Below are 18,523 nucleotides of genomic sequence, written 5' to 3' on the forward strand. Positions count from 1 at the left end.
TCATTGTATTTCTCCTTGCATTCCTTGTTGCTATTTTCATCAAAGGATTGAGTTCCTTCCATGGTGGCCACTTGCTCTAAAATAAGAATTAATAAGTCCTATGTTTAAACATGTATTTGACATTATGTTGGGCCTCCCTTTGGTAGAGCACCTGAGTGGAGCATATTGAACACCTAGCTGCGACGTTAATTTACAGAACAACAACAGGAACATGACAAATGAATAAGGGAGGGCACAATGAAACTAACATAACTATTGAAACAAGAGGAGTTTTTAGGAAACGACCACCATGCAAATTTCTGTTGTATTGGGGCTCCAAGCACGGTCCGATTCGTGGCCGGGACAAAAGCAAACATAAAGTCCTTGGAAATATAGAAAGTTATTATCAAATAATTAAAATCGATGAAGAATGAGGTTTAACAGTTGTATTAGAATAATGTAACTGTATAAATGAAGCAAAGCCTATAAGATCTCATTTCAATCTTCCAAATATCTCTTCAATTTTTTACCCCACTCCGTTCGAGGAACATGCCTCACCACATTAGTTGGGCTTTTAGGATTTTGATCACACATTCTTACTTACTAGCTTTTGCCGTTTGTTTGTGCCCATGAAGTTGGGCCAAATCAAACTTCCGAAATAACTTGAGCAACCTAATCATAAACACAATTTCGTATTGCTTTTATTAATTATTAGTAAACCAAAATATAACAACACAACCAATTTTGGATACACAGATTAAATTGCAACTTATACTCCATAAAATAGAATAAAGAACATCTATCGAACAAAATATTGAAGCCATACAAAATTCAAAATCCTCGTAGTAATTCACTCCTTAATACCCTTCAAACTCACAAAAATTAGTCTTTTTAGCAAGTGATCATGTAACAGAAATCAAGAAAACCACAAAACTAAAGTGGATCTATAAATAATTATGTACCCATGAAATAAAAGTTGAAATTAAAAGACTAAACTGCACAAATGGTCCTTGTGGTTTGCTCAAAATTGCAACTTTGGTCCAAAAAAGTTTTGACTAGCACCACAAGTCCAAAGTTTTCATTTTGTTGCGATTTTAGTCCAATTTGATTTAGAAATATTTAAAATGACGGATTTACCCTTTGTACTTTCTTTTTCTATTTTTTTATTTATTTAAATGTTTTTTCTGATTAAAAGAAAAATAAAAAAATAATCTCTCTCTCTCTCTCTCTCTCTCTCTCTAGAAACATATAACCCTCCCTCACTCAAAACATCCCTCCCTCTCGTTCATATCTCACCAACCAATACCACTGTTTCTCGACCTCCTCCATCTTCCTCCTTATTCAAACCAAGAACCACCACCGCCTGCTACCTTTCCTCTCCATTCACCGCCGAGTACAAACACCACCAAGGGTGGTGTTCCTGTGGTGACCACCGAGAGGCACAGTAACCTCCTATGGTGACCATCCATCGTGAAGAAAAACCCCAAAGTGATTGGGTCGACATACTCTTTGGATCTCGGAGTAACTGAAAGCATTCTCGGAGTAACCCACGTATGTGTGGATTCGCTAAATGTGGCTTGATGTCGATTTTTGGATTTCTCGGTAGAGGCGAAGGCGGTGGTCGGCGAATTACAGTTTCCTACCCTCCAGATTTAGCGATTATTGTGGAATTCTTCTTGATTGTTACGATGGAGAGATCCGTTTTGGTGAAGATCATCCCTACATCTACAAAAATCGATTTTAGGTTTAGGGTTCACATCAGAAATTGATTCAGATTAAGCGATGGTTGTGGAATCCATGTCCTCCCTCTTTCATCTAGTTGATTTGCTCATGTCTATCTCTCTGATCTTTGTTGAACCAGTTCGTTTGATGTATATCCGATGAATGATTCAATTTGGTTAATGTTTCAAGATTGATTTTGATTTTAGGTCACAGGTAACCGGTGGTGTTTTCCTTTTTTGTATATGAACAAATTGAATTCAAAAGTGGTTTGTACATGGGTGGGGAACTGTTGGTAGATGAAGGTGAAGGAATAGGGTGATGTCTCTAATCGTGGGTGCAGTAATGGGTTTGTTCTGATGTGATGTAGAAGGATTTCGATCTAATGATGTGCATATGTGCTGTGGATACAAAGGAATGGGAGGTGGTAGATTGGTGACTGATTACAGCGGATGACAGGTGAATGCTGGAACGGAGGCAACAGGTGGAAGAAAGCAGCGAAGTTGGGGTGTTTGATGGCAATGGGTCACGACAGGGGGAGGGCGGTGGCAGCCAGTGGTGTCCCTGTGGTGACCATACAGTGGCAGCCGGTGGTCCTCGTTCCGACGACTCCTGTTGCTTCTGTTTATTTCTTCAGACGAGGTCGACGCGTGAGAGATGAGGGGAGGAAGGAGTAAGGGTCGAGGATGTTTGGAGCTGCTGTACTTGACTGGAACGAAAATAGATATATGAAGAGAGAGAGAGAGAGAGAGAGAGAGAGAGAGAGAGATTATTTTTTATTTTTCTTTTAATTAGAAAAAACATTTAAATAAATAAAAAAAATAGAAAAAGAAAGTACAAAGGGTAAATCCGTCATTTTAAATATTTCTAAATCAAATTGGACTAAAATCGCAACAAAATGAAAATTTTGGACCTGTGGTGCTAGTCAAAACTTTTTTGGACCAAAGTGGCAATTTTGAGCAAACCACAGGGACCATTTGTGCAATTTAGTCAAACTAAAATAGCCTTCAAAAGAGTTCACTCATATCATACTCATGGTGTCACTCATGCATTGCTTCTGCATCTTCAACATCTTTCATTCTTCCTCAAAACTAACTCTAACTTGAAACACCAAAAAACTTAAAAGATGAGAGAATAAAAATTAAGTGATTAACATACTTCACTTACCATCAGATTCAGCCTCGGAGATATGAGAATAGAGTTATAGAGATTGAGAAATTAGTTCAGTTAGCAATGGAACTTTAGAACTATAGATGTTAGAAATCAGTATTTTGAACTTGTAGAATTTAGAGAATTAGAAATCAGAACGGATTAACAGATCGGTTGAAAAATTAAACAATCAGAAATAAGAAAACTCGAAGAGTGAGAGAGATAGAGTAGTAGTCCTATAGGGGGCTTCACTTCATCTTGGCCTCTTTGCTCATTTGTTTGGGAAATTATCATCACTAGTGCATCAAATTTTGACGCTTCAATACCGTTATGAAGTTGATGAAGTCTTATAAATGATTGACATTAATTAGGGGGACCCAAAACCAGTTGTTCCTTGGGCAGTTGCTCATATTAATGCAAATTTTTAGTAGAAGAAGCTATTTCTAAACTTAATAAAGCAATTATGAGTACATTTTTGAAAAGTTTTGAAAGTGAAACCTTGTGTTGATCACTGTGGTTACTTAACATGTCGTAATTGACATTTGGTGTTGCATCAATTTTGAACCTATAGATAAAAATCTCAATAAGTAATACAAAATGACTACTTGTGGTTATTAATTTACGATTTGGGTAACAGAAGAAATAGACACACATTGATCCCAGGGAAGCGAATGCTAGAAGCGAAAGCGATGGGAGGACAACCTCATGTTTGTGAAAATGTAATCAAGGAAAAAACAAAGAATTCCTCTTTTTTTTAAATAATACATTTCAATCACAAAATAAATTCTATCATCTAACAATGATAAACTGAAGTTAGTATAGAAAATGTTTATTTCGCGATAATCATAAAGTAACACAATTTTTACAATACCTCTTGTAACTAAAAACAATATTTTATATAATGTGTATTTTGATATGAAAGCAAGATTATAAGTTAATATTGCAACAAAACATGTTTTTTTTTACTCTCACGATATCTTGAAAACGGTATAAAAGTTCCATTGGTGAACTATCAGACGTACATAAAAATATTCATTTGTTGGCAATCTATATGTTAAGCACTAACTTTACTCCCTTGTTTTAGCAAAAGCGAAACATCACAAACCTACAAATTTTTGTTAAAGGCAAGCATTTGTGTTTGAGTTCTCCCCACCAATGATGAGAAGTCCATCCAAATCAAGTTTTTTGACTTCTATCTTAGCTTCTTAAAACTTAAAGATAGTGCAACCTCATTAACAAATCTAAGGTCTTAACATGTTTACACTTCATACTTCTAGTCAAGCCACCGTTAAGCCCATACATTGTGTTGCCATGGATCTATTCACTAAAGAATATACATTCCACCAAAGTTACATGGTGAAAGTTAAAACCATATGAACTTGATTAGCATGTATCGATTAATACAGAAAGTTACATTCCACAAACACACTTGGTAATAAACATATTTGATTTAATAATTTCCTGACCAAAATCAAATTATATCCATCATGAGACTGTTTTCCATTTGTTTTCCTTTTGCCCAATTATAAAAGAAAGTCCCTTACCTTGGGGTTAGTTAGTGGAATCCTGGGGCAGCGATAACAGTGAAGATATGATTAGTGGAATTATAGATTTGTTACTAAAATCCTTAAGAAAAACCAATGATTAAACGATTTCAGTGAGGTTATGATCAGTGGCCTTTGAGGAATAGAGGAACGAAGTAAAGATGAGCAGAGTACCATATATAATGACATTAATTGAAACCCGGTTTGGTGATTCGAAAATTTGTTCCTATTTTGAAGATTATGGTGTTGGCTTGGAGAAGACCGTTAAGGCGCTGGTGGCAATTGGCAGTATGGCGGCAATATGGAGACGTCTTGTTATTTCCCTCTTTCAATCAATTACCCCTTTTCCACTTCTTTTTATCGATGCAACATGCATATGGAGACCCACCTCATTTCTTGCCTCTTAATCAAATCGAAGCCACAAAAATAACATAGGTTTCCTCCTTCTTTAATCGATATGCAGGTCGTTCTTTGTCGGTGTTGGATGCGATGATGGTATATCTCCGAGCAGAGGTGGTGGCTTTTGGAGGAGGGGGTCGAAGATGATGGAGGCGGTAGAAGACGGGGGTCGGGGCTGCTGCAAGAAGTTAGGGTTCTTCCATTTTATACGAAGAGAGACATCATCACTGATCTTTTAATCTACTAAATCAACAGATACTAATCTTTCCAAAATTTCCTAGCTAATATTAAGGAATCAAATAAAGATTTGGGTATAACTTGTAGTAGATAAATAAAAGGAAGACGGTAACCATATAACAGACGAAGAAGAAACCCAAACGGAAAGAGGCGGTGGAGGGGTCTGGGAAGGAGACGACGAATCGTCGGTGTTTTTAGCATTCTACATCGATGGAAAAAGTAGGTCAAGAAGAAGAAGAATCAACTGTGAGAAAAAGAAGTCGGTGGGAGGTAGCAACTATGTAAGGACTTCATTGGAGAGACGATGACGGTGTACTCCTAGATGAAGAGGATATTGTCATGTTAGTATTTCGAGGACGATACTGGATTATTGAGATAAATAAAATGACCAGATTTACACAGCTTCAAAAATTACTATTCATAAGTCATGGTCTGCTTTAATATATATATATACCACAGGGACCGTTATATTGCTTTTCTCAATATGTTTTGTAGATTTCATATATATATATATATATATATATATATATATATATATATATATATATATATATATATATATATATATATATATATGAAATCTACAAAACATATTGAGAAAAGCAATATAACGGTCCCTGTGGTATGCATTTTTCTAAGGTTCAGTCGAAACCTTGATTTTTTTGGCTTCGTAGTCCTTTTGAACTAGTTTCTTTGCGGATTTGGTCATCAGTAAACTGAAATAACTGTAATACCCTTGGGGTATTTATTTTTTTTATTTTTCTTCCATTTTTTTTAAAATATAATAATTATTTATTTATATTAATAATTAAAAAAAAAGAGGAGCACACCTCTCTCTCTCTCTCTCTCTCTCTCTCTCTCTCTCTCTCTCTCTCTCTCTCTCTCTCTCTCTCTCTCTCTCTCTGTGTGTGTGTGTGTGATTACCAGCCATACCCTCCATTAAAGCTACCACCAAACACCATCATCAGTCTCATGTCATAAATTAGTCGTACTCTTTTAGCTTAGTACCTTGCTAGATTCTTTATAAAATTGTCATTTCAAAGTAACCTGGTTGTGAAACATTAATTTAACTAAAAAATTATAATGGTTTTAATAGATACAAAAATAAAATGATTTTTTTTAGTATCGAAGGATATATTTTATGTGTATAATGTTTTTTAGCATCGAGGATGATCGAGCATTTGCCCAAATTGTAGTTGTTTTAATTATTGGTAAGATATTTAAATTTTCATTAGTTGTTTATATATTAAAATAGTATCATTTAGTTATTAATAAGCAAAACATAATAACATATACTTATTTTAAAGGTTAATCTCATAAAAACTTTATATATTTTTTTCCGGATTAAATATTAATTTTATTTTTCAAAAAAAAAAATAATAAGTTGCCATTTAATCCAGAAATTTTTTATAAGATTAATCTTATTTTAAAAGAAAAATAAGATTTTATTTTGGACACTGAATATGTGTATGGACAAATTGGTGTAAGACTTGTAACAAAAGCCCATCGTCCTTGGGCTTCAAAATCCGATTGCCATATACAATACTTGTGTAATCAATTCATCCAACATTGTTCAAATCGTTGAGATCCTCTCCTAACAATTTATAGTTTTTGAGTTCAAATAACACCCATATTGTTGAGAAAAGAAAAAAGTAAGGTGCTGTTTGTTTTTTCTGAGGCAAAATGTCTGCAGTCTGCGGACTATATCTGTAGACCTCTGCAGTAGAAGAGGTGGACCAAACGTCTGCAGTCTGAAAAAAGAAGACTGTTTGTTTTTTTAACATCTGCGGGCTACTAAAATAAACTGAAATCTAAATAAATTGATTTTTTTAAACCTCAAAGTGATTTTTTAATATTTTTATGACTTTGTTATAAATAATTAACGAATCTAGATCAACTTTTATGTATTATTGTATAAAAAATAAAAATAAAAATGCTATGAATTAACGTATATATTTGATAACTAAACATTATAATTAGTGATAAAAGAATTTGATACATAAATGGATGGAAATAAACTTCGATTTTTCAATTAAATCTATTAAAAACGTACCATAAATATTTTTTCTCGAGAAATTAACGATATTGTATTATATAATGTTTTACAAAATTTGGCAAAAAAATATAAGAATATATTATGATTTTTTTTCATATTTATATAAACAACTTCAACGATTATTATTGTAATAAATCTTTATTTATAAATTTGTTAAAAATATCATGTTTGTATCGTCGAACGTTTTTTTTTTTAAGTTTTGTAATTTTTTTTTTCAAATTGTTTATTATTAATAAAGTTGGAAAAATATAAATTAAAAAAAACTTAAAAAAAATAAATATATATGTTTTTTTAAGCTAGAAGATGTCTGAAGATGTTAGAAGACTCTGGTCCACATCTGCGCCAAGAAGAGGGCGCGCAGACATTTTTAGGTCTGCAGTCTTCAAAAAAACAAACAGTCTGCGAAGACTAATGTCTGCGCGTGGTCTGCGCGGCGCAGACAGAAGAGGCCACGCAGATCTGCAGACAAAAAAACAAACACTACCTAAGTCTGCAAAGATAAACGACCACTCATATAAGCAAACAATACATCAACCAAAAGTAAAACAAACAAACACACACATAAATATAGCGAGTACACAATAATAGGTCTAAAAAATAACATAATCCCAAGCTCACTAGCTAGTCTCTTTTATTGATTTTGGACTAAGCTCTTACAATTAAATAGGAGATATGTTTAACATGTGGGGATATCAATTGGCAAGAAAACAATTGTAGTTGGTTTAGGAACACACATCGATACACGAGTGGCGAATATGTAAAATCTGTTGCGCTGTGGAGTTTGATACTGAAGTTGATCTCCATTAGAGAGATTCCATAAGGGAATATGTAGATTCTGACGAATAAATTTTAGAGGCCAAAAGGTAGCTTTCTTTGATAAATTCAACATGTAGGTTCCAGAATTGTATCATTCCACACACACACACACACACAAAAAAAAAAAATCTCTTTAATTGTCATGTTAACATAACACGATTATTTTGAACATGTGAACCCCAATAATTAGCATGTTCTTTATTTCTTTTCTTCTCATCTTTAATTGTATGTTTGCCATTTTAAACCCCAACACTAAATGTCACAAACAATACAACCACACGAGCCCACGAAACCCATTTGAGCTATATGACATACATCTATCATCCATTCATATTTAATTGGTGAATTACATATTTCATATTTTTGTGTTGTACGGTTATACTTTTACCTATATTACTTATCACTTTATTTTGTGTCTATGTATTCTGTATTTTATGTATATGTATTTTAATAAACTTTGTCGTGGTTATTATTATTATTATTATTATTATTATTATATATATATATATATATATATATATATATATATATATATATATATATTAAAATTGTGAACAAAAGGAATAGTGAACATCAGACTTTTTGGCCACTTTTGGTCCCTTAAATTACACTTCCGATCCCTCTATTTTTGTTACATTGGTCCTTTCTGTTATTCTTGGTCCCTACATTTTCTGTATTTGTCACTTTTAGCAACAGTAAAGCTGTTGCTACGCAAACCAGCTCTATTTCTATATGGTAATATCTCCACCGCTTTTCACTGCTTTGAAACTTTGACCACATTCTCGATTCTTCTTTATCTTTTCTGCCCGTACCATCTCAGATAAACATCCAAATTTTCTTCCTTCTTCTATCTAAACCTTATCATATTTTGGGGGTATTGTTGCTCTGTCAGAGCCGTCCTCAAATTCTTGTCGGTTTGGAACAGATCAATGATCGATACAGGGAAAAAGAAGCAAAAGGTCACGTCTGTGCGCGCTGTCTTCGATCCATCGGAAGGAAGACCAGTCGGAGGCCGCTTGCTACATCTTTCGGCCTTCACCGTTTCACATCCCACGACGATGTCACCACCACCGTTTGCCTTCTTCTTCTCCACATCACCCGCCTACAAGAACGTCATCGGAGCACGGAGGGCCTCATGGCGACAATCAAAATCGGCGTTGGGGTTGCCGACTGCTTCAACATTCTGCCAAAACGCTTTCCATCTTACTTTCACTGCTCCTTCACGATTTGTCTTTTCTGAACGATTTTATGAGATGTGCGATTTTAGCCCTAACTTTCACTCCCTAAATCGGTGAATCCAAAGCGTACAGCTGGAACTTGGAGGTGAGGAACCATATCGCTAAAAATGAATAATGAAGTTTGTGTTTCATCTTTCTGCATATGATTTACCACACACTTGCTTTCTTTTTCTACCTACTTCGTATTCCACCTCTCTTCTCTTCTTTCTTTCTCAAATTAAAAGTTGCTCTTCTTATCAGAATTGGTCACCACATGTTCGATGAAATGCCTTTGAGGCATTGATAATGATTCTAAGCAACTCATGACTGTGGTGCCTCTGGGGTTGGTATATTTCTCAATTTTTTAATTCATTATATAGAGTTTACAATCCAGTGAACCATTCAGAAAAGAACAACCAATCAGTTTACATTGCAAGTTCCAATTGGTTGGTTGGTGACTGATTCGATTTTTGATTTTTCAATTTCTCATAGTTGTGTGCTTATTGTTGTGTTTAGGTTCTATTGGATAAATAGGATGTTGCTGGATGGGGAGCATTTCTGAAGGTAGGAATCAACTTGAGTTGAGGATGTTTTGAAGTTAACTGATGTTTTGTATTTCTGTCCATAGAATTCTATGATCAGAAATCATTATCTTGGAGACTAAAAAGGACAACCTCATGGGAGCTTGTCAAAGGTATTAATACATCTGCGTTTCTTTTTTTATTTATGTTATTTCTGCTGATTCTTTTTTATGTTGTTTTCCTAGGTACTTCTTGCATGCTCTTCTTATTGGAAATGTAATATCATGAATATAGTTGAATTTGTTGGTGAGAAATATGCTTTTTGTAAAAAAATTAATATTTTTTACGTTGATTCTGTTTAAATGTTTCCCGTTTTTGGATTTCTTTTCAGCCTATGAATGAGGTTACATTACCATGTATTCCATCTTATTCTAGGCAGTTAAATCTTATACTTGAGATAACAGAGGTAAAAAAAAAGTTTCATTTTTTTGGTTTACTTAAATTGAAGAACGAACTTATTATTAATATTTTTCTTAGAATATCAGCTTTCTTTATTGTGAGGTTTGATTTCTCATTCAGATGGGCTTTTACACTTTGCAATCGGCTATTTACAAGATGTTCACTTGCTAGATGGTCAGTTCCCTATTAAGTCTTAACTTTATGCCAATTTCTCCTCATTAATTTTTTTCCTTAGTTTTTTAAAATGTCCGAATGGGCATCACTCTGCTTATTCAATTTCAAAATTATCAAAATTTCCAGTCTTGTCCTTCACCTCATCAGTGATGTATGTGGCCTGAAAACATGAAACAACACATAAGATTTAGACATGGATGCGAGGGTATTTTCATTTTTTTTACACAAATAAGGTAAAGAAATGGAATCTGGCCAGGAAATTACAAATATGATGAAATTCTTTTTAAAAAAAGAATATTTCACTTTTAATGGGGGGTATTTTAGTCTTTTAATAAATAAAGAGAAGGAAATGGATTAACATACCAACATTTTTCATTAGTTAATTTTATTTACCAATTTTTATATTTCTTCGATCAAACTTTGAATTTTTCTTCTTTTCAATGAATTTTTCTGACTTTTGTCATTTTTTTCTTTGATTTCAGATTCATTTTGATTGGCACCAAATTCGGGTCATAACTGAAGAGGCTTGAGTTCATAATGTTTAAGCGTATTTTTAGGTAATGTAACAATTTCCTGTTATGGGAGTGGGGTTTGAGAAAATGATATATAATATATACAACTAATGTATGTTTCTTCATGCATGAGGAGGATGTTATTAGGCTAAAAGTCACTGAAGTTTTGATTTTAGAGTTTTAAGCACTGTTTGCTATGATGGAATATTTGAACGAATGGAATGCTTCATTTCATTGGAATGAAATTTCAAATTTTTGCTGCTTCCATGTCTTTTGTACATAAAACCTGAGAAAATGATGAGTTCTAACAAAATGTGGTTTTACATTTTTAGGTTGGCATGGATATAGGTAATGGCCATGTATTATTCTCTCGCTATCGTTATAGGTAATCTACTTTGTCTTTCACCCGTAATAGCATTGTACTTGAAGATGCCAAAAACGGTATTGAAGTTAGAACAAAGCAAAAGTCTACCAGTTTTTTTATATTGTCCTGTAACAAACCGACATCATGTTAAGAATTTGAAGAAATCTACACAGATCCTAATTGTACTTATTAGGGACAAAAATGACTATCAACTTTACATATATTTTCTTAAACGACAATCTTTATATGGTTTAAAGTTTAAACATGTTCTTAATTGCTTGCAAAAATATCCAAATATAGTAGGGTAGAACAAGGTTAATTTTCATTCTTTGTATTTAATTATTACATGGTTAGGAAAATCAATGATAAAAAAACATTTTAAAAGGATGGGATATATACATTTTATCTAATACCCCAAAAATGTTAAATGCCGAATAAAATGTTCACATTAATATTTGAATGGTTACGGTGAAATTGTAAGTTGTATAGTTTACACAACAAAAATGTTTTTTTTGTTTTTTTTATAGAAATCAGTTATTTGCTATTCATTTTTACCATATTATACTCACTTTCAATTTATCATGTTGATTGTTAATAAAAAAGCTACTACATGTATATAACATGGTTAGAATTAAATTATGATATTCAAAATATAAACACGAGCAACATATCAGTTGTGTACATTATGAGGATCTCGATCTTACAAAACCAGTCAGTCGTATGCCATCAAAAAGATTAGAGTTTGAAGTAACAACACAAGAAGTTTTAAAAAAAGATGACCTCAGGGTAAGCATTTTTTGCAGCTTTAAAAATCATTCATTTTCACTTAATGAGTTTCTCATATGGTTGATGCAGAATGTGAGGTTTATTGCTTATGGTTGATGCAGCTTTAAAATGCTTCATCAACTGCAACTTTCTTTTGAATTCGACAGCTCGAATTATTGCCATTGAATATGAACCACCAAGGTCATTAACAAAAATAGTATTTTTCTTTTTTTTTTTATTTTTCGGATAATAAACTTGATATAAAACTTGCTCTTTTTTGTATGACTAAAACGTTCAAAACAGTAGAGGCTTCTATGTGGATTGATGCCATAGCAAGTGCAGGATTCAAGATTTCAGAATCAAAATTAGTTGCCTCGATTAGGTACAATCCTTACCACAATTTTCTTGATAATACCTTGAGATAGATTCTAATTGTGGTCAACAAACACGTTTCATTTAGTTTTAATTTAAAAAAACGGCAATTGGAGAAAATGGACCCAAATTTTTTTTTTTTTTTTTTAAATAACATATTCTTGATGGATAAGGGTAGATATTGTAACCTTTTTAGCATGCACAATTGCATCTAAAAAAATGTCAATACGATAATAATACAAAATATGTTTTCTTTTCTTCAGGTGGCTTTATTCAAGTTATGAGGAATGGGATTTTGACTCGAAATGTTTTTAATATCAGCCAAAAGCGTTAAATGCAAAAAATAGCAATGTACACGAATTTATTTGTTTACTTTCATTTCTTACATTAGTACATTATACTCTATTCAATCTATCCAATTGCTTAGTATTTGAATGACATTATAGCATCCTACTTTCATGACCTCCCAAACATCAACAAAAAAACCGACCCGTGCAACGCACGGGCCTCATTTCTAGTTATGTTTATAATGTGTGGGTGATGAGTATGAATGAAAATTATTCAATACATGAATATTATACGTTATATGTAAATATTTTTCGGATATTTTGTATTTTTTGTGACAATTAGCTCATTGTGTGGTTACTTTAAAATAGTCTGGAGATCTATCTTGTCTGGTTTGTATATATATATTCAGGAAACCAAAAATGATATCAGCATGCGTTTCAATAAATTTAATGGTAGAAGTCTATAAGAGCTACCCTTAAACAAATACCAATTTATCTAACTTTGATTAAACACATCTTTCTTGAAAAAACCATCTCTTTCAAACTTAAACCAGCAAAAGTCAAGTCTACTCGGACCAAAATTCATCGTTCTCCATATACTCAACAATCAAATTCATGATGCGTATATATTTATATTCACATGTTGTAAATCATTGTTAAAAATAATGTTTTAAAATAGGTATCTTGCAATTTGCAAATCTACAACGGTTTTTGTTTTATAATATGAACTTTAGATGCTTGCTCCACAAATACTATACAATAACATTTTATGTATATATACATTTTTTCTCCTTCATTTATGTTAATAATGACAAAGATGCAGAAAATGGGCATATGATACAAGTCATCAAACTTGAAGTAAGACAAGCACAAAGTACCATTTTCTTTAAATGTGTAACTTTGTGTCACCATTGGAGTATGAATCAACAACCACCCATCCTACTTCTTTCCAAAATTACAATGAATAAAATAAATAAACAAAATTACTACACTTATGTTTGAATACGAAAGAACAGTACGATATACCCTACTCCTTTAAAAAAATATTTAAAGACACACCACTTTTTGTTCTTTGCTTCAATATGGCTACATGGGTTGTCCTTGTAGTAGAATTCTATCTTTGTCCTTGCACCAAGGACCACCACCGTTTCCCTTTCCCTTTTTCTTTTTAGCCACTTTATCATAATACTTACCATTAATCATCAACCAAACATCACCATATATCATTTACTTTTCCCATACCCATCTTTATCTGATGATATCTGATATCTGATACCCGACACTAATGTTGATAGACCGTTTTACACTGTGTCAATCAGATGAATATCAATTCTCAATCGTCACATCGTTTTGAGTGATTTCTCTATCTAATATTTGATTATATATATATATATATATATATATATATATATATATATATATATATATATATATATATATTAAAAGAGATGACACATGGATATGGGTGATTGTTATGAAGAATGAAATGAATTCAAGGCGAAAATGGGACCTGGGAATAACACTGATTCACATTGTATGCATTTAATATATGCCATCTTCATGAATTTCTTCAACAAAAAACTTGTTCAATCCAAATATATTAAATAAATTTGAATAATACTTACAATGGATTATATATATCTACTTCCATTTTATGCTATAAACCTGTTTACAAATCTATACTCAACAATCTTAAAGGAAAAAAAATTTATTTGTGCAAAAGGTACCTAAATTGAAACTCATAGGGAATAACTCTAACACAATGTGAAAGTGGCACGCTTTTTCCTCTCTCAAGGCACTTCATTGCTTCCTTTCCAACCTCATTTGGTAATTGAAGGCATACCCAATCTAATAAAGACTCCATATCTTTAGCAAAATCAAGCATATACCAATCCAATAGTTTTGGAATTTCCACCATTTTATTTGTTGTTGAAATCCCAATTGCAGCTTGTAAATAATCTTTTTTCGCAATTTCAAGTTCATTTTCAACTTGAGAGCCAGTGTAGATTCTTACCTTCATTTTTAAATCATGGGTATGAATTAGTTGTGATTTTTTCTAAAGATTGCATAAAAGGATGCAACCTTTTTCCATTTTTTTGTACAAAGAATGTGATTAATTAATGAGCCTTATCAACAACAACTTACAGAAGGGGAGGACCAGCTTCCACAAGAGAGAGCAAAGGTTACAAGTGGTTCTGATAATTCCAAACCGAAGACACTTCTTGCAGTTATCTCATCATTCTTTACACCCTTCACGAAAGTCTAATAAATTTCAAGAAAGTTATATAAGAAAAGAGAAAAACTAAACTTTCATTAAAGATTTGGACCATGAAAGGCATTTAACTTACAAATTTTGAATGATAAGGAAGTCGCAATATGAAATGTTCGATGCTGATTGCGTTTAAAAAGTGTCCCCCAACATTTATTGTTGCCTGAGTAGGGAACAATTATATAATTTTATACACATAATAAACAATTTATATAATGTTAATTATATACATAAATGTAAAGTATGTTTTTTACAATACCTTTTGCATTAGCTGAACAACCATTTCAGGACTTTCTGGTATTCCATTCTCAAGAAATGCCTAATAACATGTATGATTTAGAGATTAGTTTTTCTCAATATTTTAGCAAATCTATAAAAAAAAATTTGGAAATTCTTACATTCATCATGCACGAATTATAAATATTGATCCAGAAAGCAAGTTTTTCTTGGTGGGTGAGACTCATTAGATCTACTGATTCAAGTTTCCCAAGTAGAAGCCTAGAGAATTAATAAAAAAAAATTGATTAGAAATTGGTTTATAAAGTAAAGAATTTAAAATTAATACGACTTACTTTAATCTTTGTATTAAAAACACAGAATTTGTTGTTCTGTTTTTGTTGATGGAGGTTGCTTCGATAGCGTATAAATATTTATATGGGCCAATGTCTCTTTTTTCAAATTCACAAGAGATGTCATATGGATCTTTAAATGTTGTTTCTTTCATAATTTCATTTGATGTCAATGAATGTGGCATTTCTGTTGTACTTTTACTCCTTGTTGAACTCATTCGTATGAAAATGTTCATCAAACATTTTAAAATACTTTCAGAAATCTTATTTGGATCATCGTCTCCTAATAATAATCCTTTTTCTTGAACTAAACTGGTTTTTCCCTCTACATTTACACCCTCCATTGCTCTACCTTCAAACTAAACAAAATAAAATCATTAAATGCATATACATTCTTTTCAGGGAATAATCATAAAAATAACCACCATATGATATGATGTGACATTTTATAATTTGCTATTTCTTATACTAATAGCACGAAATGACGACCAATTTCACAACATGTAAATTGGGCCCAACTGGCAAAATGATTTATGAATGATATCTATATCTACCACAAAAAGCCTAAAAAAAAGTTTAAAAGAAAATTGAAATTATTCCGAAATAAATAATTAAGTTTTTTTTTTTTTTTTTTTTTTTTTTTTTTTTTTTTTTTGTAGTCTTTTGTTCGTAAAAAATCAATTTTAATTTTGTAATTGACCAATTGGGAAGTTGGTAGTAATTTCGTAAAATGGTTTAAAAAATTGTGAATTTGTTAAATGTCATATCATTTTTCTAATTATCCTTCATTAAACATAAATTGAGGAATTTAAACTAAATTCACCTGTAATTTTTTAGGATCTAAACGCTTCCCTGTCAACTTAGAATCAATTGCTGATTTTTTTGCTGGTGTATGAGATTTGGGATTTGGAGATCGGTGCTTGTTCTTCGTGGCATTTGGTGATTGGTTCTCTTTTCCCACCAAGATTATTAAAAAAAGGAAAAATAAGATTTTTTTTCACCAAATAGTTATCTTTTAGGAAATAAAAAAAAGTTTACCTGAAATGATAGGTGGGTTTTCGACAAGGGTTGTTGATGAATTGGTCTCAATTTGAGGTGATAACTTGGATGACTTGTTTTTACTTGATTCTTGAAAATCAAGTGAATTTTCAAGATTTCTTTTAGATGATGAAATATAGACAGCTTCTTGATATAAACCTTGCCTAAAATGAACCACTTGTTCTTCAAGCCTCACAACTTCTTCCTCCAAAACAGCAACTTCTGCTAGAAGCTCTAATGTCTGCATTCAAAATTACAATTTTGTTAAAAAAAAAGGGATTTTAATTAAGAAAATTAGTTAATATTCCGATTTAAGACTAACTGTAGGAGGGAGGTATGGAGGCAAACGTGGAAGAGCTCCTAAAGGTCTTGTAAATGCTCTTTCTAAAGCTCTATGAACATTCTCTTCATGTCTAAGCCTCTTCCTTAGCTTCTCCACCTGAAATAAATTTAAAAAAATAATACTAATAATATTAATGATAATACAATAATTGAGATATTACATTGAATACCCTACTTAGCGAATACTTTCAAAAAATTTAAATAAAAAGTCAATGGTGACAGCAAGGTACATCTTGTTGCAATGCCATTTTTCTTTCTCTCACTGATCCTCTTCTGGTAGTGGTTGTGTTTGTGCTTGTGCTTGTTTTCTCGACCTCCATTTGCATTTGCGTATCAACCTTTTTTTAATATTTATAAAAAAAAAAAAAAGTTAGTAAAGAACATTACAATCGGTTTCAACAAGAAAAGAATCATAATGCGATAAAGAAAGTCACACACAAGAATTTCATCGAACACTTATTGTGGATAAGATTTAAAGTGGCCAACTTTTTCGATTATGTGAAAAACACTTCACAGAAACCCATAATTACTTTTGGGAATCATGATCAAAAACCCAGATTGGAATTGATGCAAATCCGAAAACCCATTTGCGAATTTCTTCAAACAAATTGAATTGAAGATAATCGAGTGAAATTGAAAAAGACTAATCACGCATTTGGAATAACAAATGACTGAATTAGTGAATTACCTTTGGATCTTTGAATGAAGTTTTCATGGGTCTCAAGTTCGTCTTTACTCTGGTATTCATCTTTATAGATAATTACAACAACTTAACATTAATGTACACTGCAACATCACAGAAAACAGAAAATCAAACTTCGTCAAAAGAAAAAACAGAGTATTAAATGAAGAGGCTAAATAAAAACAGATGAACCAGACCTTTAATGGAATGGGTCGTTCGTCTTCTTTTTCTTGTTCTTCTAAATCAAATTCATTCTTTTTAGGAGTATTAATTACGAAAGCTTCATTACCTAAAGTGAAACTAAACGCGGGAAAAAAGCCGAAAGCAATTGTACTTAGCCCTGAAAAATCCAATCTTCAGGAGCAAAGTGCCTGCCTCGATTTGTGGGAATCATATATACGCATAAGAAAGTCGGAAAAAAGAACACCCAATTGAGCGTTAGCGATGAAGATATGAAAACACAGAGAGAGAAGAGAGGTTTTACACCAACTATAGAATATTGTGTCTGGTTAAGGAAACAGAGAGAGAAAGAGGAAGGGGGCCTAAACAACTGTATGCTTCTTCCTGGCTGAACTTAGTTTAATTCAATTAATTAAACCAGAGAGATAGAGAGAGAAAGAGAAAGAGAGATGATGGCACAGTCCCATGTTTCTGTAACCGAGTAGATGCGATTTGGTTTGTGTTTGTATATATATACACAGTATCATAACAAGGATTTTACAATTGGAGAAAAAAGGAGAAGGTGACACTGAGCTTCTTGTGCGCCATCATGGACTAACGTGCGCGCTTCTCTTTTCAGTGCAAGCATGACCTTTACTCCTTAGATTCATTTTTTTGCTATTGGGAATGATAGGTTTATAGATGTCGATCCAAATGATAAAATATTTTATTGAATTGTGCTTTATGAGGTTATCTGTTTTATTAAAGAAGACGACTTTGATTTAAATGCATGAAAATAGTTTAATTTTGGCCGTACGTTGTTTTCAACACGTTAAATGTGTTAAGTTAAAAAATTATGCTGCTTTTGGTAATAATGATATGAATATATAAAGG

General features: G+C 32.3%; 1 protein-coding gene across 2 annotated transcripts; it reads right to left on the minus strand.

Moving 5' to 3' along the window:
* Window positions 1–14,152: 14,152 nt before the first annotated feature.
* Window positions 14,153–18,313, minus strand: LOC145104510 (transcription factor, putative (Protein of unknown function, DUF547)). Of its 2 annotated transcripts, none has more exons than XM_079041802.1 (12): window positions 17,668–18,313; window positions 17,477–17,574; window positions 17,019–17,126; window positions 16,769–16,885; window positions 16,447–16,687; window positions 16,232–16,359; window positions 15,412–15,767; window positions 15,238–15,337; window positions 15,099–15,158; window positions 14,919–15,002; window positions 14,716–14,820; window positions 14,153–14,584 (listed from the first exon to the last, which is right to left on the minus strand). In XM_079041802.1, exons 2-12 carry the CDS (start codon window positions 17,534–17,536, stop codon window positions 14,279–14,281), a joined length of 1,665 nt encoding a protein of 554 aa, XP_078897928.1. In that variant the 5' UTR covers window positions 17,537–17,574; window positions 17,668–18,313; the 3' UTR covers window positions 14,153–14,278. The 2 variants fall into 2 exon arrangements, with proteins under 2 accessions (XP_078897928.1, XP_078897887.1); XM_079041761.1 differs by having other exon boundaries at window positions 14,716–14,832; window positions 17,668–18,312.
* Window positions 18,314–18,523: the final 210 nt, after the last annotated feature.

The sequence above is a fragment of the Lactuca virosa genome, chromosome 1, assembly GCF_052849685.1.
Source record: "Lactuca virosa cultivar CGN04683 chromosome 1, Lactuca_virosa_CGN04683_v6, whole genome shotgun sequence".
NCBI lineage: Eukaryota > Viridiplantae > Streptophyta > Magnoliopsida > Asterales > Asteraceae > Lactuca > Lactuca virosa.

What these genes read in the sequence shown, in the direction of transcription:
- LOC145104510 (XM_079041761.1), bottom strand. Translation starts at nt 17,536, where the DNA reads ATGAATACCAGAGTAAAGACGAACTTGAGACCCATGAAAACTTCATTC. An exon ending in TTGTTCAGCTAATGCAAAAG is followed by an intron (nt 15,003 to 15,098) that starts GTATTGTAAAAA and finishes TTCCCTACTCAG; the next exon opens with GCAACAATAAATGTTGGGGG. An exon ending in GAAGCTGGTCCTCCCCTTCT is followed by an intron (nt 14,585 to 14,715) that starts GTAAGTTGTTGT and finishes TTAAAAATGAAG; the next exon opens with GTAAGAATCTACACTGGCTC.